Source organism: Penicillium hordei (genome assembly GCF_028827395.1).
Source record: "Penicillium hordei strain IBT 12815 chromosome Unknown utg000002l_segment0_segment0, whole genome shotgun sequence".
In the NCBI taxonomy this organism is placed as follows: domain Eukaryota; kingdom Fungi; phylum Ascomycota; class Eurotiomycetes; order Eurotiales; family Aspergillaceae; genus Penicillium; species Penicillium hordei.
The window spans coordinates 4,765,737-4,788,720 of record NW_026623143.1 but is presented as its reverse complement, the minus strand read 5'-3'; the positions used below and the strand labels follow the sequence as shown (position 1 = coordinate 4,788,720).

General features: G+C 49.7%; 4 protein-coding genes across 4 annotated transcripts; 3 read left to right on the top strand and 1 right to left on the bottom strand.

Annotated features, from left to right (window-relative positions):
• Positions 1-474: 474 nt before the first annotated feature.
• N7537_005133 (uncharacterized protein) lies at positions 475-1,866 on the top strand (the record flags this gene model as incomplete). The annotated part of the gene is made up of 1 exon (XM_056896190.1): positions 475-1,866. One exon carries the CDS (start codon positions 475-477, stop codon positions 1,864-1,866), a length of 1,392 nt encoding a protein of 463 aa, XP_056755938.1.
• A 2,350-nt stretch (positions 1,867-4,216) lies between these two features.
• N7537_005132 (AMP-dependent synthetase/ligase) lies at positions 4,217-13,909 on the bottom strand (the record flags this gene model as incomplete). The annotated part of the gene is made up of 2 exons (XM_056896189.1): positions 4,217-6,650; positions 7,632-13,909. 2 exons carry the CDS (start codon positions 13,907-13,909, stop codon positions 4,217-4,219), a joined length of 8,712 nt encoding a protein of 2,903 aa, XP_056755937.1.
• Positions 13,910-14,615: 706 nt separating this feature from the next.
• N7537_005131 (Acyl transferase/acyl hydrolase/lysophospholipase) lies at positions 14,616-16,439 on the top strand (the record flags this gene model as incomplete). Its single annotated transcript, XM_056896188.1, has 4 exons — positions 14,616-14,738; positions 14,797-14,872; positions 14,934-15,244; positions 15,315-16,439. 4 exons carry the CDS (start codon positions 14,616-14,618, stop codon positions 16,437-16,439), a joined length of 1,635 nt encoding a protein of 544 aa, XP_056755936.1.
• A 301-nt stretch (positions 16,440-16,740) lies between these two features.
• N7537_005130 (Acyl transferase/acyl hydrolase/lysophospholipase) lies at positions 16,741-22,495 on the top strand (the record flags this gene model as incomplete). Its single annotated transcript, XM_056896187.1, has 2 exons — positions 16,741-21,937; positions 22,017-22,495. The coding sequence occupies 2 exons, from the start codon at positions 16,741-16,743 to the stop codon at positions 22,493-22,495; spliced, it is 5,676 nt and encodes a 1,891-aa protein (XP_056755935.1).
• Between the last annotated feature and the right edge of the window lie 489 nt (positions 22,496-22,984).

The window sequence follows — 22,984 nt, the reverse complement described above, 5'->3', positions numbered from 1 at the left end:
TTCTTGATATTGCGAAGCAGGTGGCGTTCTTAGTCATCGAGAGGAGATCGGGGTCCCCTCCCCGTTTGTCTGCATTCGATGGTCTTTCTCTTCAACAAACAACAATGATTCAATCTTCCTTTTCTTCTCTTCTTTTTTCCCTCTTTAGAGATGCCTCCAGTTAATCTTCGTCTTTAACTTTTATTACGCTCTTCGTTTAATAGACAAGATCTTTTAATAGACTGTCTATGTTTGGCTTGGAGCGACATCTGATTGACTCAACTTGCGACGCTTTCACTCCCTCCGTTTGATACACGTCACTTTCTCTGCTTCCCCGGCGTTGCCATATCTAATATTGTCGACACCTGCTGAGCAGTGATCTGACTCATTTTGCTGCAATCTCCGCATCTTCTGCCTTTTACTGCTTCGTCATAGCGTTGCCTTTTCTCTTTACCTCTCTCCACAGGCTGCCTATTTTTCAAGCCAACCGTCGACATGTCGACTCAATCTCCTCATCCCCCCACCCCTAAGGGTTCGCGCAACAGCCGCCGCCCCCAGAAGAAGAACACGACGCCTCACGCCCAGAAACCGGCGCTCCTCTCTACTCCTCCATCATCCCCGCCGCATAACATGAGCCCCGGTGTCATCCAGATGGATCCCTCAACCAACTTCAACTCTTCAAAGAAGAAACCTATGCGTTCAGGGAAGAAGCCCAGAGATAACAAGGCTTCACCTGCCCCGCACTCTGGATACCATAGCAACGGCTACAATAGCGGTCCCCGGCACACACCAACTCACCCCACTGTCACCTCTCCTCAGACAAAGCCGAGCGCAGCCTATGCGGGACCGACGTTCCATGCGTCGCCTGCACCATCAGCTTTACCCATTCCTAGTTTCTTCTCAAAGTCGGCTCCTGATGCCAATTTGGTCCCACCCATCGAGACCGATAGTGATGATGCAGAAGTGGACCCCGAACCAGAGGTGACTCCGTCCAAACCTCGCAATCGCAACAATCAATCCAAGGGTGAAGAGCAGAAGCCTTCCCCTCTTGATTTCCTTTTCAAGGCTGCTGTGCAAGCCAGAGACCAGAAATCCACAAGCAGCCCTGAGGTGAACAAGGTCCTTCAGTCTCCCCAGACCGAACCCCGGGCTGTGCGCCCCAATCCTGATGGCATGTTTGCATTTGAAATGGGAAACTCTGATTACAACCGTAACTCTCACATTGGCCCTTCTTTCGCTCCTTCTTACCAGGACCGTATGAATGCGCTGCGACCCTCGAGTACCCCTCAGTCGTCTGACATGTCTGAGGAGGAGCGACGGATCAAGACTGAGGAGTTGAAGCACCTGTTACTCAATCCACCTCCACAGAAGCCGCCTTCCTCGGCTTATGCCTCTCCCGACTACGCTGGATCCTTTGCGCCCCGTCCTTCCAATGTGCCCCCCTATGCGACTCCTATGCGAACCTCGTCTGGCCCTCAGTTGACCATGTCGCATGGCTCATTCTCTCCCCACCAGCTGCAGCAGCAGATTCCTCAGAACAGCGCACATCCCCACTACCAATACCCGACCCATTCTCACTCACCTCTGCGCCGTGAGGTTGACCTCGTGCCGCCCCCTTCGATGCCTCCGTATCGTGGCCCGGCCTCGAACAGCACCTCGAACGGAGGTTCCCCGGCGCCCTATGGCAATCCGTACATGGCAACCTCCCAGCATCAGCGGTCTGGCTATACTTCTCCTCAACAAAGCCATGCGTCGGCTTCATTCCGAATGCCACTCAACTCACCATCTCCTTCCCGAGTGGTGGACACCAGACAAATTGAGAATGACATCCGTCGAGTGCTGAAGCTTGATACCTCGGGACCCCCGGTTACCCAGAGCTTCGCATAGTTATGCGTGGTTCCATTTCACGTTGTCAGATTATGATTTTTTTTCTTCTACATTCTTGACCCTCCTCTTTCGTTGAATGAATGGCCTGTTTCTTTTGTTTTCCTCTCACTTTTGATTTTCTTATCTTTTGAATTCAGTTTGATTTTACTATGTTTCTTCTTGCATCATGTTCATACGGGCATCCTCGACTGGTCTCGGGTCCCTCGGTTGGTTTATTCTAGTCTTCCTTTCCCGCGACAGGGTGCTCATTGTTTCTTTCCATACGTCTCTTGCGGAAATGTTCACCATGATGATAATGCACGGCACTGGCTGCTTGGTAAATTGATGAGGTGGTAATTTTATACCTTGTCTCCATCGTTTGGCGTCGTGGTTTTTCCCAAATGTGGTGGCGCGCCTGGTTTTGGCTTGGGGCATGGAGGGATGCTAACAAATGCATGATTTTTGCTGTTTTTTGTCTTTGTATTTGTTTTTCTCTGCGTTGTTTATCTTTGTTGTTTTGGGCCTTTCCGCTATTTTCAACTCTCCTGTTCCTTTGTTTGGTCGAAGCAGCGGTTAGCCTTGATCGGCCTTACAAGACTGACCTAGCGCTGATCTAACACTTCGTCTCTTGTGTATCCTCCTCACTCGTTTTAAGAGGATACTTGTCTAAATATCTGGCTAGTCCACCGGTGTGCTTTTGTGCCCGCCACTCGATTCAATAATCATCACTGGTCAGATTTTGGTTCCGATTATGGTGCGTAACTAGTAGCGGTACATAGTAAACTAGTTGGTTATATGCAAGACAATCTCCCAGTACTCTATGCATGTAACGGTTCACTGGTGCGTCCTACCTAACAAACGTCCTAACACAGAATATAGAAATTAGTATCTTTTGTGTGACTTCCCCATACAAAAGATACCTAGACGCATCATAGGCATAAGCTTTCGTCCTCGAGATAGGAAAGATATCTTAGTGGACATTCAGCAAAGCGTCATAAACGGGTTTAGATATCAACAAATGTAAACTGATCAAGAGTCAACACAGGACTTGATGAGCTTGTTTCCGTGCCCATGAACTAGTTGATTTGCATTTCTGTCTGCGATTGTAATTTGTTTTGGTGCTATGCGTCCCATTTCTCCATGACATTTGAATAGGAACCAAGACTGGTGAAGGCGGCTGATTCGAAACCCGGGACATTACGAAATCCCTATCGTGCCAGATCAGATAATATACCATCACACCACGAATGGAATAATTGCCAATATGGGCAACACTTCAGCGCAAAGAGCAAGAACGCAGGAATCCAAAATGTTGAAAGTAGCCTTGACAGTAGGCACAGCTTGCTTATCGCTTAACCAACTGCAAAAAAAAAAAAAAAAAAAAAGACCAAAGACAGAAAGCAAAGCGCTTGTTCATACGCAGTGTTGGGCATTGTCGGGCGTCGGGTTATAGTTCTTGGGAGTGATGACTCCACCTACATACCAGATAACCTCTGCCACTTCTTGGCGTTCCCTTTCCGTTCTAGTGCTCAGACCTTGCCGCTTTTTGCTCACTGAGTAGATCTGAGCACGACCCTGAGCGCCCTGATCCGCTCACTGAGCCAGAGCTGAGCCAATCGGTTTCTCGGCCTTTCGTGCAAAACCGGAGTCTTTATTTACGTAAGCCCACGTGACAGGACCAAGTGTACTTTCTTTAGAGAGCAGCTAGGAGAACACGACCATAGATCGTTTTTAATCTACATGTCCCTTGCTCCTCTGCTCGTCTTCTCAATAGTATACGGTCTCTTTGCAGGTTCATATACCAGTACCTGGCCTGGTATTATGCGTGAGGTGGCCCACAACAATCCCTCGACCGAATCAAGTATGATCTTCGCCTGTCTTGCGGCCGGAAGAGGCGTCAAAAATTTAGTTTCCGGGCCCCTCAGTGAGGGTCTTATTAAGGGTTTACCGTGGGAGGGGAGCGCTGGGTATGGATATGGTAGTGGATATGGATCCTTGATTGCTTTCACGGGCGTTACAGGGGTTGTGGGTGGTGGAAGTTATATTGCAAGGCGTATGAAGTGGCTATAAACTCTGCCAACCTGCGCTTGAGGCCTACAAACCTGGTGGATTATCTGACAGTCGCTAATATACGAGCGCCTTTAGCTTTCAGTGCGATTATAAATCGCGTCGCCAAAAATATATATGACCAAGAAGTAATTCAAGGGACAAATACATGAGCTTGATGACTGGAATAAGAAGTATCCACGAACTTGCCCTGGGGTCTCTGCTGAAATGTGTCATTTTCAGCCAATTAATCACAAAGATGGAGCAAGACAGGACACCAATTATTTTGGAATGTCAACATATGTGGTGTGTATCAAATTCTCCGTCACTGAATCCTTTCTACGGCCAGCTCAACTGCAGTTCCTGGTACTCCCCGCAAGACTTCTTCCACCGTAGCCGAGTGCAAGTCGCCCTGCAAAGCGTGAATCTTCAACATGATTGCGTTCAAATCTCCAACAAGGAGCCGCAGCTTTTCCTCTCCAACAATGCTGCTGGCAAACATGAGACGCACATCCAACGCCTCTAGTGCCCTCTCTCGAAGTACCAATGATATATCAATAGACAGTGCAATACCGTCGTTATTCACCACCGAGAGCTCCTGCCTGAGGAGTCCCATCTTAGCCGTAGGCTGCTCTGTGTATGGATCATATGGGTGAACAACGACCTGAGGTGCGGCGTGACAAGCATCATGCGCATCAGAATGCAAACGCACAACCTGTTCAAAGTCCACGTGCTCGAAGGCTGTAGGTTGTCGGGCCTGAGATTGGACATGTAAAAGATAGTCGTGGAGGTTGCTCTGTTTTTTGTGATTGATACGCAGTGGAACCCTTGTGACTGTGGGACCGACCAGCTCCTCAGTAAGTGGAAGGGAACGACCGATAGAGATCAGGCCGAGGATGGTATCTGGCACTTGAAGCTGCTTATGAAGTGCCAGCCCGAGCGCGGCATAGACCATGACTGCAGGTGTGGTCGAGCTACCTGTCACCATTGGGTCTGGGAGTGCGATGCGATGGCGGATGGTACTGTCAGCATTGTAGCCCTCATATGATGGAGCCAAGGATGAAGTCTTCGTCCCGAGAAGGTATTTGCTCCAGAAATCAAGCGCATGGGCCTGATTCTGTTGTTGGACGGCTTTGACAAAGTAGTTGAATCCGATAATGGGGGTTTCTGACATGCTCGGAATGTTAACCTGATCTGCTAGGCGGAGATATTGTCGTTGCAACGATTCGCAGATTTTTGTTAACGACCAAGCATCGTATACGGCATGATGGAACTTCAGGACAAAGTACCGCCGCGAGTCGTCGGATACCATTGAAGCGTGGAGGAGCGGCTGCCCATCAGTAAATTGGCGATCGCGAGAAGCGATGAAAAATTCATCTAGAGACACCCCAGAGACGGGCTGGACTTCGTGTAACTCATCCAGAACCGCTTGCACATACTGGCCGTTGTGCGGGAGAATACGTGTGCGCAAGATACTGTGAGAGGCGACGACACCCTGCCATGCCTGTTTGAGGAGGAGCTCGTCAACCTCCGAAGTGAGCTCGAAAGTGTTGTGCATCCAGTATGCCTCAGGATGAGTGGCGGTCCTCTTTATCATTGAACGCTGAATGGGTGTGCATGGGTAGATGTCAACAACCTGCTCAGGCCGGACCCCACACACTGAGGCAACTCGGGAAATGAGCGTATCTAGCTCATCGAAATGATCCGTTGGGAGCAGGGAGAATGCTTCGATCTCGGAAACAGATTTTACAAGATCTGTGGGGGCCCTGCCTTCTATGGTACTCGCGAGTTTGCCCAGACGGGGATTGTCGTACACATCTTGTACAGATAGCAGAGTACCGGCAGCATGTGCAAGGGAGGCCAGTTTCATAGCCCCGATTGAATCGCCACCGCATTCAAAGAAGTCTGCCTCAATACCGAAGTCATCTGAATTGAGCATCAGCACAGAACTCCACAGAGAATGAAGAAGCTTCTGTACTCGGGTCTCCGGTGGCAATATGTCTCTATGCGATGAGAGGGAGAAGCGTGCCAACTCGGAAATTTCCAGGTTTCTGGCAATGGAGCCCAAGAGCTTTCGATCCATCTTGGCTGATGCGCTTAATGGCATGCTAGTCAAAGGTACAAAGAAGCTAGGGATCATGTGCTTGGACAGGCGCGCAGCGAGTTCCTCCCGGAGAGAACTGGTTCGTTTCTGGAAAGCCAGAAGTCCTTCGTCATTTGTCAAAACTGCAGGATTGTTCCGATCCTGTGGTTGATCCGCCGGGGTGCAGCTAATAAACGCGATGAGGCGTGAGCCAGTAAGCTCATCGGGAATCTTGACCATTTCCACGGCGACTTCGAGGTGGTTGTCACTAAGGGCTAGACGAATCATATTTTCCACATCACCCACTTCCACACGCTGGCCATGCACTTTCACTTGTCCATCCTTACGGCCCAGGAATTGCAAACGACCGTCAGGCAAGAGTCGAGCTAAGTCACCGAGTTTGTAGATGCGCTGGCGCTGACCCGATGGTAAACAAGGCAAACTCGCCGGGAATGCGGCCTCTGTCTTTTCCTGGTTTTTGTAATACCCGGCTGCCACATTGGGACCCTCCACAACAAGCTCGCCGATTGTGCCAACGGGCATCAGCCGGCTAGCGTCCTCCGGGTCCACGATCCATGTAGCACACCCAATTGACCATCCGACATCCGAGCCATCGTCAGTCACCGTGAAATGAGGATGCGCGTGGCACCATATGGAAGTCTCTGCGGGCCCGAAACTGTTGATCAGGTGCAGTCGTGGTGACCAAGTCTGGATGTTTGTCACTGTGGCGGTTTCGCCACCAAAGACAAGTGTCTTGAGTGTCGGTACTTGGTCAGGATGAAGCAGTGAGGCCACACTGGGTGTCAGGAACGCCCAGTCAACGCGCATTCGCTCCATGGCCCCCGCAAGGTCATTCATACGTTCGTTGTCAGAGGGAATACACACAGTCGACCCTCGGCTGAGCGACGTGAAGATCTCTCCCATGCTGACATCTGAGGTATACGCCGTGAACTGAAGGTTTCGGGAGCCTTTGCAATAGCACAGTACCTCCCCGTGACCTTTGATGCTGCTAGAGAAGGCTACATGGTCAATCATGATAGCCTTCGGTTTTCCTGTGCTGCCACTGGTAAAAAGCAGGAAGGCAATGTGCTGTGGAGTGATGGAGCTGACGCCGTTTTGACCCTCAAGGTGTTGAACAGAGGAACCAACACAGTAGTACCTTGGAGTAATCTTATAGGCCAGCGGCTCAAAAGTCTCACTGCACAGAATAAAATCGGCACCAATGTCCTCAACGAGCGATTTCAAATGATCCGCTGAATGTGCTGGATTTAAAGCGGCATTGGTTCCACCAATCTTCAAAATAGCTAGCATTGCGACCACAGTCCAGATACTCTTTTCAAATAACAGAGGCACCCGGATGCCAGAGCGGAGACCACATGATGTCCAGAGATATCCTGCAAGTCGATTGGAGAATTCATCAAGCTGCCGATATGTGAGTGAACCCTCCCAAGACACCAATGCCTCTGCGTCTGGCTGTTGGTTTGCCTGTGCGGTGAAGAGATCCTGAACCAGGGCCTCGGTTGGTTTAGGAATGGCTGCATTCCACGAAAGGATTTCGTCCCTCTCCCCTTGAGGAACCAAATCCAATTCATGAAGAAGTTGTGTTTGAGATGCATCGCAAAGTTGATGCACCACGTGGGCGAGTTGTTCCAAAAACCTTTCGGCTTGGAGTGGAGCAACAACACGGTCATCATGAGTCATGTGAAGATGAAGCTCATTCCCAGAAATGGTAGCCTCAAGCACCAGGGCGCTGCTGAGAAAACCATTGGCCAGTCCTGACACATCAACGGAGCGCAGAGCAAAGTCGTGATTCTTCCAATCCTCGGAAGGCTGGTCTACTTGGACGACTAAGAGGCTTTGAGTGTCGATAGTCGCCAAAGCACCACGGTTGTACTGCTTTATATTCTGGAGACCCTCTTGCTCATGGGTTAACATCTCAGCTCCTTCCGCCTGGACAGTATCCATAATTTTGTGGATTGTTGACTGACGTTCCAGGCGAACTAGAACAGGAACTGTAGCCATCGTGGGGCCTGCAACTGTTGCTGCTGAAGACCGACCAGAAGTACGCCCGTACACCGTGGATGGGAAAACAACATTCTCCGAATGGGAGTAAGCTCCGAGGAGAATTGCAAATGCAGTTCGCATTATGGTGTTAGGGGTGAAATTCCTCTGGTTACCAGGAGAGAAGTGTGTTGCCAGCTTCCTGACGGAGGTGGGCTTGGGCCTGAAGTCAGGAGAAGGAAGTTCTGGCCATGATGGCCGGTCAGCATCCCAGACATACCGTTGCCAGAAACGTTGGCTCTCCTCGTTGTTGCGGTCTGCCAAGTTGACGTTCACAAACACGCGATATGGGGTTGTCTCCAACGCAGGAAGGCCCAAATAGGAGCGACGGAGGGCAGTAAAGAGAAGAGCTAGCATCCAGCCATCGTAGATGGCATGGTGGGCAGTCATAACGAAGTATTGCTTCTTATCAGATGTGTCTGTGAAGGCAGCAAGCCTCAACATACGATCTCCAAGCTGCATATGATCTCGGCGGTCGAGCTTTAGGTATTCAGAGAGACGGCGAGCACGAAGCCATCGTGTCCGTCCCTTCACGACCACCTGCATCAATTGCGAAGTACCATTGCTTTGGTGCCATTGGAAAAAGCGCGACCGCAATATGGGCCATTCCTCCAGCAAGGATACCCAAGCAGACTCGAAGCGAGGACGATCAATGTCAGCGGGCAGCTCGAACACCATTTGTGCAACGTAGCTTCCTCGTGAGTCCTGAGATAAAGCGAGTAAGCCCTCTTGGAGTGGCGTGCAGGGATAGATATCTTCGATTTGATCTGCTTCAACTCCTAGTTGCACGGAAGCAGATCGAACTGCACCAGCAACCTTATCCCCATCTCCAAGTGCGGAGAAAGGTGCGATGTCCGGGAGTACATTCAATTCGTCCACGGCTGAGCTCTCGTCCAGAATAGCACATTGGGCCATGTCTTGCAGGATCGGATTTTGGAATACCTGCTCGACGCTGATGCGCACATTCTCCTTTCTGGCAAACGAGACCAACCTCATTGCAGACAGCGAGTCTCCGCCGACACGGAAAAAGCTGTTCTGTCGATCGACGTCGACGTGCCAGCCGAGGGCGCTCGACCATAGTCTAGCGAGAATTGTTTCCATGACTGTGCTAGGAACCTCTCGTGATTGCACGTCCACCATCAGCCGACTCAACTCCTCTGCTGAGACAGACGATGCGATGTTCTTTAGCACACGACGGTCTGTCTTTGCTGAGGCCGTCAAAGGCATCTGGCGAAGTGGAACAAATGCAGCGGGCACCATATGACGGGGTAAGATTTGAACTAGCGCACTCTCTAGGCCATGCAGAGTTTGGCAAATTTGGTCAGACTTGTCTGCCAACAGATTCAACACCCCTTCCTGGTCCTCAGGTAGTTCAGGCTCTTTGGGAGCAATGAAAGCGGCCAGGATAGGCGGGGAACCTACTGGCCGAGGATTGACAATATCTACCGCCACTAGCATATTGCCGTCGGAGAAGTGTTCGCGAATCTGGTGCTCAATCTCACCCAATTCAATACGTAATCCTCTGAGTTTGACTTGGTGATCACGGCGACCAAGGAACTGTACCATTCCATTTGGAAGGTAGCGTGCTAGGTCCCCGGATCGATAAAGTCTCATCGATCCCCGGTCTGGTGGCATCCATGCCGGATCATGAACAAAAGTAGCATTTGTCTTGACGGGGTCGTTTAGATAGCCTGCTGCAACATTCGGCCCTTCAACAAGCATCTCGCCGACAGCTCCGATGGGAAGCAATCGATGATGATCGGTAGGATCAGTTATCCAAGTTGCACAACCGACTCCGAAGCCAATGTTGCTACCAAAGTCATCAAGGGTGACTTTGCGCGGAATGCAGTGCGTCCAGATAGAACACTCAGCGGGACCAAAACTATTGATCAAATGTAGTGCTGGGGCCCAGGTCTGGAAGTTCTCTGGTGATGCCGTTTCACCCCCGAATACCATGGTGCGGAGACCTGGTACCTCACTGGGGACTAGCAAGGTTGCCACACTGGGTGTGAAAAAGGCCCAGTTCACATTAAGATCCCTGATTGCACCAGCAATGTTGTTCTTGCGGTCCCAATCGGAGGGTACGCAGACACAGGATCCGACTGCAAGAGAGGTAAATATCTCTCCAATACTGACATCTGACGTATAGGCGGTGAACTGGAAATTGCGAGACCCTGGCCCCGTGGAAAAGCGAAGAACTTCCGAGTGGCCTCGGATGCTGCTTGAGAATGCTTGGTGCGGGATTAGGATACCCTTCGGCATACCTGTAGATCCGGAAGTGAACAGAACGAATGCCGTACTTTGCGCCGAGACAGGTTCTTCATCACTCAGACGCCGCTGAAGTGGCTGCTTTGATAGGTTTGATAAAGTCTGTTCATCAAGCACAATGGCACGTTGGGCAACCTGGGCAGCCAGGATGTGGTTTTCTCGGCTACAGAGAATAGTGCACTTTCCCATGCCATTGATGAGACCTTGCAATCGGTCTTTGGGGTGAGCTGGATCTAGTGCAACGCTCGAGCCACCAGCCTTGAGGATGGCAAGCATCGCAATGATAGCAAGTCCGCACTTTTCAAATAGAAGAGGAACATAAGATCCTGGTCCCACACCCATAGAACGAAGGAATCTAGCGAGCCTCTCGGCAGCATTGTCAAGTTGCGAAAATGTCCATTCACCATCACGGGCGCAGACAGCTGGGGATAATGGTTGAGATTGCACCTGCGCTTCAAAGAGTTCGTGGACGCAGGATACTCGAGGTGCAGGGACGGCATTCCAGGATAAAATCTCCGCCAAATGGTCGTCGGGCACATGGTGGATGCCACTGATAGTGCGAGAATGGTCGAATGTGGAAATTTGACGTATAATGCTTTCATAGTGGGACATAAGACGCCGCACTTGGACTGCTTTCAAGACAAAGGGATCGTAGCTCATGCGAACACTCACCCCGTTGCCCAGCGGGGCCACCTCGACTGCTAGAGCAAAGTTATGAATGTGAGTAGAAGCGCCCGCAACGACTTTTCCTGCAACAGTCGACACAGCAGCTTTTCTAAATGTTCCGTAGAGCGGACTGGTGCCATTGTCATCTGGGGTGGTCTTCAAAACCAGAAGATTCTGGAATTCACATGCAGTAGCACATGAGTCATCAATCTCACGAATCATGGAGATGTCATACTGCGCATGATCGATAAGTTCTTCCGTCCTTTCTTCAAATATCCGGGTTAAGTCATTCATTCGCATATCGGGATGTTCAAATACGATGCGCTGAGGAACAACCGAGAAAGTCGGCCCCATCACCTTCCGTCTATCGCCATGCGCACTCTGTACCGCGATACCATATACTACGTCATTGGAATCATAGTATTGGCTGAGGGTAAGAGCCCAAGCCAGCTGCAGCAGCGTGTTGCTCGGGGCAGGACTTTCAATTCCAGACTCAATTGCAGATAAAGCAATGGTTGTGTGCATCGTATCTGTCGTGAGTGGGGCATGGGTAGCTGGAACTTTAGGGAATGAAGGCGCCTGACAGTTCCTCAACGCTTGAGCCCAAAAGATTTTGGATGGCTCTTTCAGGGACTGCAATGTGGCCTCAGCCCAAAGTGCGAATGGAATCGTTTCCAAATCATGAGTGTTTTCATCTGTTGTCTCTTGCAGAAAACTTAGCATAGGTTGTGTGATTGATGGTTCGAAGATGGAGTGGTGGGTAGTGAGGACGAGTTGCCGTATTCCACCTCCAGGCTGGTTTCGAATAAGAGCAAAGCGTGAAAGAGGCTGGCCGCTGCTGAAGTTAAATCCATGATCTGCCGACAAACATTCTTGTACATCCTCCCATTCACTCCATTGGATGGGTTCGTCCATAACTGCCTGCAACATGCGCAGTTCACGATCGTTCTTCGATGAGGTTACCCCCATGGGGCTATGGAAGAATCGAGTTCTCAATACAGGCATCTGACGGTAAAGGGCATTCCATGCATGGAGAATATCCGTGTCGTTCTGGTCTTCCGGGGGAGTGAAGACGACGTGTGATTTGTACGCTGTGGGATGCCGCAAAGAGGCCATCATCATCCTGTTCTGCGCTGGTGTGCATGGGTAAACATCTTGTACAATATCCTCAGATACGCCGCACTCCACGGCGGCATGCTTTCGAATTTCATGCGCAGGTGAGGAAATGAGCTGGAAAGGCTTCGGAACTTTTCTAGGTGGTGCTGAAGGCTCACTAGCCACCGATGAGCGGGGATCAATGGGTAGATGTTCTATCGCGCTTATTTTCTTGTCTGCGTGGATTGTGAACAGGCGGAGTACCTTTTTCAGTTGCGCGGCGACCTGAATTACCTTTTCATGTCGGATGATCAGACTGTCATACGACAAACGGAGTCGAAGCTTCGAACCTCCCCCCAGGACAAAAGGCTCCAGTACCAGGGCATAGTCGAGAGGTTCGACCTTATCTGGCTCCACGGGCGTCAATAAATTGCTGCCGCGCCCAGCATCGGTGACTTGAACGTTGACCAAGGTTCGGAAACTGCAGGCCCGAACACCGTCCTGGCCCAGTTGCTGGATGTTTGCCAGACCTGTTTGCTCAAAGGCATTGATGTTGACCGCCTGCATACTGATCTTCTGTAGAAACTCGGCGACAGTCGACTCGCGATTCAGACGCACCCGCATGGGCGAAGTTGCGATTGCAGGCCCGACAATATCGGCACATTGTGGAACAGCTGCATACCGGCCCCCGTTGGTGACGCCAAACACAACGTCCTCTGACTGCTCATAGCACCCCAATAGGAATGCCCAGGCGGCACGGATTCGATTGGCCATCGTGAAGCCAGAGTTTGTGCCAACGTATGGGAAGGAGATCTCATACTGAGAATCTGTGCGAAATACTGCTGGTGCATCTCTTGCACCAAATGGGAATAAAGATGCAGGACAGTTATCCAGCTGCTCAGTCCAGAAAGGCTTGCATTCGGGACTCTTTCGGATGTCTATGCTATGGGCGACAAATAATGCAAAGCTCGGGGGTGCCGGGAGTAATTCCTCCCCAGTTGCAAGATCGGCAATATGACGCTCTACGAGCGCCACACTTGACATATCGTATGTCGCATGGTGTGCATACCATAAAACATATGGCCGATCGCAATCTTCGCTGACGACCACAGAAAACTTTGTGAGAGGGCGACCCACCGTCATGGCAGGCTTGCGGTTTTCAATGTCAAGTTCTGAAATAGAACGCACTCGGATGGTATCGATGGTAGCCGGTAGTGACAGGACAGCCTGCATAAAGCTGTGTTCCTCCGAGGTCACCATTGCAGTTCGCAGTATATGCAGCTTTTGCACCACTCGCTGCAGTATACCTGTGAGCCATACTGGGTCCACGGGGTGGACGCTCTGAAAGAGCCACGCAGACATATATACACCTGGTACACTAATGGACCGAGCCATGAGGCCAGCCTGCAATGCGGTCGTCGGGTACATATCTTCAATTTCCTCCGGAGAAATACCGCACTGCTCTGCGGCCAACTGCCGAATCAAGGATACATCACTATCAATGAGGGCGAACGGGGCTAGGGCGCTCGAAGGTTCCTCCCATGCACCAGGCTCTCCAAAAGATATGAGAGATGCCATGTCAGAGAATGTGGGCGCTGCAAAGATCTGTCCGCGGGAGATCTGCATTCCTTGTGATGCGGCTGCTCTCACTATCTCCGCTGCCGCTAATGAATCACCACCCAGTTCAAAAAAGTGCGCATCTTGATCGATGTCCTCAACGTCGATATCCAAGATATCTGCCCAAATCTCTCGCAAGACACTCAATTGTTGCTCGTTCAGGCTTCCAGTATGTTCCCCATTACAATTATTTGGTTTTGGCTGGTCGATGACACTGGAATAGCCCATCCTGGCATCTTCAAAACCCGCCATATGTCCAGGTTGGTAAATATGGATTCGAATAATTTTTTGGGTCCTGATATTGTTAGCTAGATGATATGTTCCAAGCTTGGCAATACTTACAACAAGATGATTCGGAGACTTTACACATAAGCACCTGGACTTAGAGTGTTGATAATACCCTTTTGATAGCGCCAAATGATTTGCATTGCATGGTGGTGCCACTGCATAAACCCTTTGCCAAAGGGTGGACACACCTGGTGTGACCATTGTAATGATCTGCAAAGTTCACTCATGTTGAATTAATCCACGACCCAGTGTATAGCACAGTTCCTATCCTTGCTCCCAATTTTTAGAAAATACTATCTTCTCGAGTCCAAGTAGCAAATTTCAGTGCCGGGCAGATCAATGGAGTATACAATCAATCTCTACAGTAAATTTTTCCTTTTTGAAAAAAAAAAGAAAACATATATTTAATTGGAAAATGAATACCTGGCATTTCATTACAGTATTATTTACCCCTTTATAGGATGTCGACGAAAGGGGTGGATCTTAGGTCAAGGCAGGTGAAATAAATACCAAGGTATGTATTTCAAACTGGCATGCATTTTCTCATTAACTTGAACTGCGCTCCATTAATTATATCCCCTACACGCTGTACATCTAGTAAGGTGACTTGGTAGCCTTGGTTTGATATACATACGAAATCGCCAATATGGCAGACGCTCTACCCGACGACTCAAAATTGACTAAGACAAGAGTATTGGTGTTCTTTTCTCTTGCGACTCTCAGTTTGATGTCAGCTTTGGATGGAACGTCCATTTCCGTAGCATTGCCGGTAAGAACTCAGAGCGACCTCGGAAAGAAAACATATTGGTCTGACACAGAGGGTGCAGATCATTTCACATGAGCTCCATGGAAGCGCGATTGAGACATTCTGGACCGGGACCTCATTTCTACTAGCATCGACGGGTAGGAAGCTCCAACAAACAACCGGATTGTCCCTAGCTTTGATTAACACTTTGCTTGCTAGTGTTCCAACCCAATTTTGCCGCCTTTTCCAATATCTTCGGTCGTAAGGTACTTATTATGACCGCCCTGACATTCTTCTTCGTCGGCGCTATCATTGCTTGTCTCGCGAAAGATTTCACATCTCTGATTATCGGTCGTTCATTCCAAGGTGTTGGTGGTGGTGGAATCAATGCAATGACTGAAATTATAATCACCGACATCATTCCCCTACGTCTACGAGGACAATACTTTGGCATTCTCAGTGCTATGTGGGCTGTTGGGTCAGTCACTGGACCAATTCTTGGTGGAGGATTTGCTCAAAGTGTCAACTGGGTAAGTCTTGCTCTACTTCATGAGGTAAACGTTGGCAACAAGAACACTGATTGACTCCGACCAACTGCAGCGATGGATCTTCTACATCAACTTCCCTTTCATCGGTATCGGTGGTATACTGGTTCTCCTTTTCCTCAAATTGATTCGATTGCCTGGCTCGGTTCTAAAAAAACTTAGCGGGGTCGACTTTACGGGAACTGTCCTCTTTGTAGGGAGTATATCCTCCTTCCTAATTCCATTAACCTGGGGAGGAGTCCTCTACAGTTGGTCATCCTGGCACACGCTAGTTCCACTGATTGTTGGAATTGTTGGCTTGATAGCATTTGCTGTCTATGAAGCCAAGGGTACCGCAAACCCTATCATTCCAGTCACTGTTTTCCAAAACCGGAGCATTATTATATCTTATGTCACAGACATTCTACATGGTATGATACTTTGGTGTATTCTCTACTACTTGCCTCTGTACTATGAGGCGGTCAAAGGATACACTCCAATTATCTCCGGAGTTGCCCTCTTTCCTATAACTTTCACGACCGCCCCATCATCCGTTGTGGTGGGGTTCTTGATTACTCGCTTTGGCTCTTACAGGTGGGCAATCTGGTTGGGGTGGGCGACATCAACCCTTGGATTAGGCATAATGTGCTTGATGGATATCAATACCTCAGTCCCAGCTTGGGTATTCTTGAACCTTGTGGGTGGGTTGGGGCTGGGAATACTATTTCCAGCCTTGGCCTTTGCGGTGCAGGCCTCGGTGGATAGCGAGCATCTTGCAATCGCCGTCGCCCTTTTCAGTTTTCTCAAGTCGCTAGGGCAAGCAATAGGAGTGGCTATTGGTGGAGTTGTATTTCAGAATCAGATGCTGAAAAATTTGCAACAATACCCTGCGTTGGCACCAAGGGCGGTGGAGTACAGTCAGGATGCCTCTGGACTTGTGCAGGTGATCCGGGACATGTCAGATGGTCAGGATAAGTCTGATCTGAAAAAAGCATACGCTGATAGTTTGCGGATTGTTTGGGCAATATGTTGTGGGTTGTGTGGCCTGGCTATGTTGTTAAGCTTTGGGACAGAAAGCTACGATGTGGATCGGGCATTAGACACCACGCAGGGTCTGAGGACAGAGAAGGCTGATGATTCGGATGAGACAGATCAACCAAAGGAGATCGAAGAAAGGGGGAAATCAACTCTTATCTCGTAGATGCAATGCAAATGCATCGAAGATCATGCACGATGCAGTGGTGTGGTGGTGCTTTTATGTGCTAGTTAAAGTGGCACCACCATATGTGATTCCACCTAGCACAGTTTCAGCCTCCAGGGGCGACACCATACTGCTTTGCCTTGTCGTTGATCGTTGTTTTCTTAGGATATGATCAATAATACAAGTAAACTTAGTCATGTCATCGTGCCCGCGCTCTCCTTTTGTAAGTGCTGCAAGCCGTTGCATCAACTTCACACTTCAATCTTATCAACTTTGAACCTTCCACGCGTTGTCTACTGAGATGTCTAAGAGTAATATAGTACCTCCTACTGGAGGAGGAGAAACTCTCTGTCTTGGAAGCGAAACCCCCATTCTGGCTGTATGGGGGGGTGTCGGTTTCACGAGACTGCCATTAAAAGACTTACGAGATCTCTATGTGCTGCACAAAGATGACCTCGAAGAATTCCTCCAGCGCTGCAGTCAGACCATGCGCTCCTTTTCCTCTGATGAAGGCGAGCGGTCAACAGATAACGTGCAGCAAGACCTTATGGAGTGGATCACCGACTCATCGCGACGACTGCCACCCGGCCATGCTCTACCCGCCGAGGTCTCCGGCGTTGTAACTGCCATCTTGCAGATTTCTCGCTATGTGATAATGTGCAGGAGGTGTAGATTGACTCCGGGGGAAATGGCGCAGTCCTTTTCGGCGTTTTCGGGTCATTCAGTCGGCATCGTCGTGGCCGCTTGGATGGCGGTGGCTGACTCGTGGTCCTCGCTTTATGACTTGACCAATGTAGTCATGTCTGATATTTACTACGGCATACGTCAGGCGAGTACCATATGGGACCAGAGGGCCAGGGTCTCCCAGGCGATGGCGACCGAATGTGTGCGACGAGGCGAAGGTACACCCTCCTCAATGCTCTCCATCACGGGCCTCGAACGATCCAAGATCACCAAAGCAATAGATGAAATGAACATCATCTTACCTGAGGGTCGGACGGTGCATTTGGCACTCCTCAACGATGTCGATTCCTTTGTCGTAGCTGGAAGTCCAGAAGGCCTGGTAGCTCTGGCTAGCCGGCTAAGAACATCACAATCATCCGATGTTGACGAGGCACACACCCCGGTCAATGATCGCCAACCTCGATGTTCCCTCCAATTTGTTCCCTCGCATTTGCCCTTTCATTCGCCACTTCTTCAGAAAGCAGCGACCGAAATTCGAAAGAAGCCGAACCAACACCGACTTCGAAGGGATCAGATCCGCGTACCTGTGTGGGGATTGGATTCACTGCTTCAAGAAGACCCGAGCTTGGCGGATAACTTGGAGCATTGTCTCGTTGAAATGAGCCTGTCACAACCCGTTGACTGGCCCAAGACTTTGGAGCCCATGACTGGGCGGTGGCAGGTGCTAGACTTTGGACCTGGAGGTTCTAACGGCATCGGAATGGTGATCAACAAAATGAAACCGGGAACTCAGACTAAGATATATACGGTCTGTCCGGCTGAACGCTGGCGGACACGCACTCAGGACAGTCCCTCGGCCAACCTCATCTCAACTTTATCCATCGGTCCAACTTCGCGACAATATTCCAATGTCGAATTCGTGGCACGTGAAGTCTCTCGACAGGAACAGAGCAACGAGCGGGTAGCGTCCCGTTTTATGCATGCTATGGGCTTGCCCAATGTTCTGGTAGCTGGCATGACGCCCACAACCTGCGATCCAGGCCTCGTTGCAGCTATCATGAACGCTGGGTTTTATGCAGAATTGGCAACTGGAGGCTATCATGACGCACCGTCATTGGAAAATGCCGTTTGGGCGTTAGCAAAATCAATTCCGCCCGGTCGACTCATCACTGTGAATATTGTCTACGCCAATCCTCAAGGTCTCAGCTGGATGATCCCACTCCTTGCATCCCTTGTTCGGAAGGGCTGCCCGATTGGCGGGCTAGTCATTGGTGCAGGCGTTCCATCTGCAGAAATTGCCGCTGAATATATCAAAGTTCTGGAGCTGTCATACATAGGCTTTAAGCCAGCTTCTGCTTCTGCTATTTACCAGGTACTAGAGATTGCCAAATCTCATCCCACTCTTCCAATACTTCTACAGTGGACCGGAGGAAGGGCAGGGGGCCACCACTCCTTTGAAGATTTCCACCAGCCAATTCTTGAAACTTATCATGCCATCTGCGAGGTATCGAACGTGCTTCTGGTAGCTGGTAGTGGCTTTGGAGACGCCGACGGGTCGTGGCCATACATTTCTGGGGAATGGTCATCTCAGTTCGGCCGACAACCGATGCCCTTCGATGCAATTCTGCTCGGGACTTGCATCATGACAACCCTGGAAGCGAAAACCAGTCAAGATGCCAAGCAGGCTTTAGTCAACGCCCGTGGGGTAGCTGATGCAGAATGGCTATCTACTTTGAAGGGATGTACCGGGGGTGTCATTTCTGTCATATCGCACTTGGGAGAGCCGATGCATGTTCTTGCTACTCGTGGAATGCGGCTGTGGGCTGAGCTAGACAAGACCCTATTCACGCTCCCCAAGGACAAAATGATCACAGCCCTTCGTTCTCGTCGTGAATATCTCATCTCCCGATTGAACGACGACTACCAGAAGGTCTGGTTTGGATTTGACTATGTCTCAAACAAAGCTGTCGATCTCGCCGACATGACCTACTTCGATGTGCTCCGTCGGCTCCTTGAGTTGCTGCACCCCGATACAAGAGGGGACTGGACATTCCCATCATATCAAAAGATTTTCAATGCATTCCTCGAGCGGACCATGGAACGTTTTGGTGGTGTTCCTCTCGACAGCTCTAGTGTCCCACAAGAGAAACTTGACGCAGTGGCATCCGCTATACCACATCTCGCCTTTCATTTCCTGTCCTTAGAAGACACACACTACTTTGTGGATCTCTGTCAACAAAAAAGGCAGAAACCAGTTCCGTTCATCCCGGTTCTTGACTCGGAATTCCCTGTCTGGTTCAAGAAAGATCCACTTTGGCAGTCAGAAAACCTTGATGCGACTTATCACAGGGATGCCGGCCGTGTATGTATTCTCTGTGGCCCTGTAGCGGTCCAACATTGCAAAGAGGCCAATTTACCAGTCTCCACCTTGCTCCGCCAGATCCACCATGGTTATACAGCCAAGGGAACTCAGTTGACCCCACCAGCCGCATGGTTAGATGACAAGCATGACCTCTTGCACGCTCTCAAAGCACTCCATGTCAACCTTACAGATGATGTGATTCAACATCCCGACAGGAGCCTTGATTCTGTGAGCAGCGAGAGATGGCTACTCCTGCTGGGATCTCAATTAGGCGAATGGGGTAGGCGCCTCTTTGGAGCCCAGAAATTGGTATTTCATGGACAGTCATATGAGAACCCAGTCAGGCGCATTTTCTCTGCCCGTCCAGGTATTCTGGTGCGACTTCTGGAGAAGGCCAAATATGGGTATGGTGGGGCAGAAATATGTGACCGCGCTACCGGCCTGGTTGATGCGCGAGTGTCGATTAATGGAAGCACTATTACTGCGGCAATACTCGCCAGATGTTCGCTTGGTGGCCATCTCCGTGAATTATCTTTTCAATTTTTGTACGATCCATCGTGTTCGTATGCTCCTATTGTGGAGATTACGGAAGGCCGCACACAGCGAATACTTGACTTTTACCACAGTGTGCTTTTTGGTCCGACCATGATCCGCTCCAAGGAAGTAAAGCCTCATTTCATGCAGCACTCTTCTTTGACCGTGTCAAAAAGCCATGTACTGGCATGGATGCGAGCGGTCGACGGACAGGAACTAGACGCCGCGGATCCCCTAGGTCCCAACGGAGAGGTCCCCATTGAGTACGCTACAATCTTAACTCTAATGGATCAATGGCGCCATCTCTTTACCTGGGATTGGGATATCTCGAAGCTTTTACACCAGCGCACCATGGTTGAAATGAGAGATGGCCACCGCATGCTTGCTGTGGGTGATGAAGTCAGGGTTACCACCCAGATTCGCGCCTTGCATAATCGTGACTCCGGAATCGAGGTTGTCTTCGATGTTAGATACGAGCGAGAAGGCGCAAGGATCATGGATTGCATCCAGCAAATTATGATGCTCGGCCAACGAGCTGCTGAGTCCGACTGTTCTGACTCTGGTGAACCCACCACTTGGGTGCTGCCCCTACGGAGTGAATCGGACGTACAAGCAATACAGGCCAAGCCATGGTTCTCTTTGATTGATGGCAACGAGTCGCTGAATGTTGGTCAAACTCTCATATTCGAGATAAAGCGCGAGACTCGGTTGCAAGACGGCAGTTCCGTTGCCAGCACGACTGGAGATGTCTGGCTCCAGGAACCCAAACATCTCTGTGGCAAGGTCAAACTCATGTGCAAAGCTACCCATCCCGATGTTGTTGCAGACTTCATGAAACGGGAGGCTTCCCGCACGGGCGAACCACTTCGGCTCCCACTACAGACTGGCATGACATTTCAAATCACCCCTCCAGACAACAGTATTGAATATGCGGTAGCTGGCGGTGACTACAATCCAATCCACACTATTCCCACTTTTTCACGTTTCTCGGGCTTTGAAGTACCAGTCTACCATGGCAACCACACGATCGCCCTTGTCCTTCAACTAATCCGACGTGAGATTCCGGGTGCAAATGTGATGACACTTCGCAAATACGATGTAACTTTCTCGGCAGTGGTTTTCCCACGCGAGAAACTCACAGTGTTGGTAAAGCATGTCGCCATGGATGAAGGGCGGGTCATTCTCAGCATCTCTGCTCAGCGCGAAGGATCAGAGGAAACAGTTCTGGCTGCTGAAGTTGTGCTGGATCCACCCACAACAACACTCCTATTCACTGGCCAAGGTAGTCAGTTTCAAGGAATGGGTTTGGACATGATTGCCGAAAGTCGTGCATGTCGCCGTGTGTGGGCAGAAGCGGATGCGTACTTCGAACATAACTGGGGTTTGTTGTCCCTCTTTGCTGTATCGGCATTGCTTACTGACATCATGAAAACAGGATTTTCAATCACCCAAATCGTCAAGAACAACCCGAAACAAACGACTGTCAACTTTTGTGGAAAGCTGGGCATGCAAGTGCGCAAGAACTACCTAGATATTCAGCGGATGTTGAGCGGATCATCTACTCCGGAGCTCGAGCTTTTCAAGGGTCTCACCGTGAAGTCCCGATCATACACATTCTTCAAAGAGGATGGGCTCCTCAGCATGACACAATTTGCCCAACCGGCTATATTCGTGCTTGAGAAAGCCGCGTTTGAGTATTTGAAAGAGCAAGGCCGGGTGTCTCTCAATTCACACTTTGCCGGTCACTCCCTGGGCGAGTTTGCTGCGCTGGGCTCCATGACATCGATCATGTCGGCAACAGCGGCATTGAAAGCAGTATTCATTCGTGGTGCCCTGATGCAAGCAGCTACTCCTCGAGATGCGCTGGGACGCAGTGCCTTTGCTATGATGGCAGTGGACCCAACCCGTGTAGGAAAAGGTATGTTTGGATTACAATTCTCAGCCTTTCTGAAATCTGTCGCGTTGGGTATTCCATAACTAACCATATGATGCTGTAGAATGCTCCGAAGAACATATTCTGAGAATTATTGATAAGATAGTCAACAGAACCGGGCTCCCACTACAAATGGTCAACTTCAATATCAAAGGTCATCAGTACGTCTGTGCAGGCGACAAACGGTGCCTTGAGCTACTGCAAAGAGTTACAGACGAGTTGCACCATGACAAATCGAATCTTGACTGTTCCGAGATTTTAGTTGCCAAGTATGCCAGCAAGATAGCGGCCTCTGCCAATGGTGTCTCCTTGAGCCGCGGGACGGCAACAGTGCCGCTCAAAGGCATTGACGTGCCATTCCATTCAAGCCTCCTGGCACCTATGAGAGGCATATTCCGCACCATACTCGCTGACTGCGTAAATAAGAGTGAGGTGCAGCCGGAGGTACTGGTTGGGAAGTGGATTCCCAATGTGACAGGAAAGCCATTTGCACTCGATGATGCTTACGTCAAACTGGTTGGTGAGATGACTTCCTCTGTATGAGAGCACGGCTATTTGCATGGCGCTCTTATTTTGGTGAAATAATGTGTAAATTTGATACATGTCCTATCTATAGTCAGAATGAACGAGATAAGTGGTTAGCTTAAACTATATATAAGACGACGGGTATCTTCGGGAGTCTATTACGCTAGTGTGCTAGTACTATTCGGGATTTATGCATTTTATACAATTTAATAAACTAATATTGTACTACTTCTTTATAGAAGTTATAATGACTTTAGTGTAATTCTTGATAATCGGATTTTTGATAATATGACTATAATGCAATTTTGTTGGAGTTTCCTATCCCATGAAAAAGCCCACAACTATTGTAGCCGAGGATCTTGTTAGCATTTTTAACAAAGTTAATACCGAATTTTAAGATTAACTACTTGAGCCCTTTCGTAATATATATAATTGATTTCTTATTACTCTGTACTTTAATTCTTCCTACTTTATTCCTTCATTTGGAATATACGATAAGATACCTGT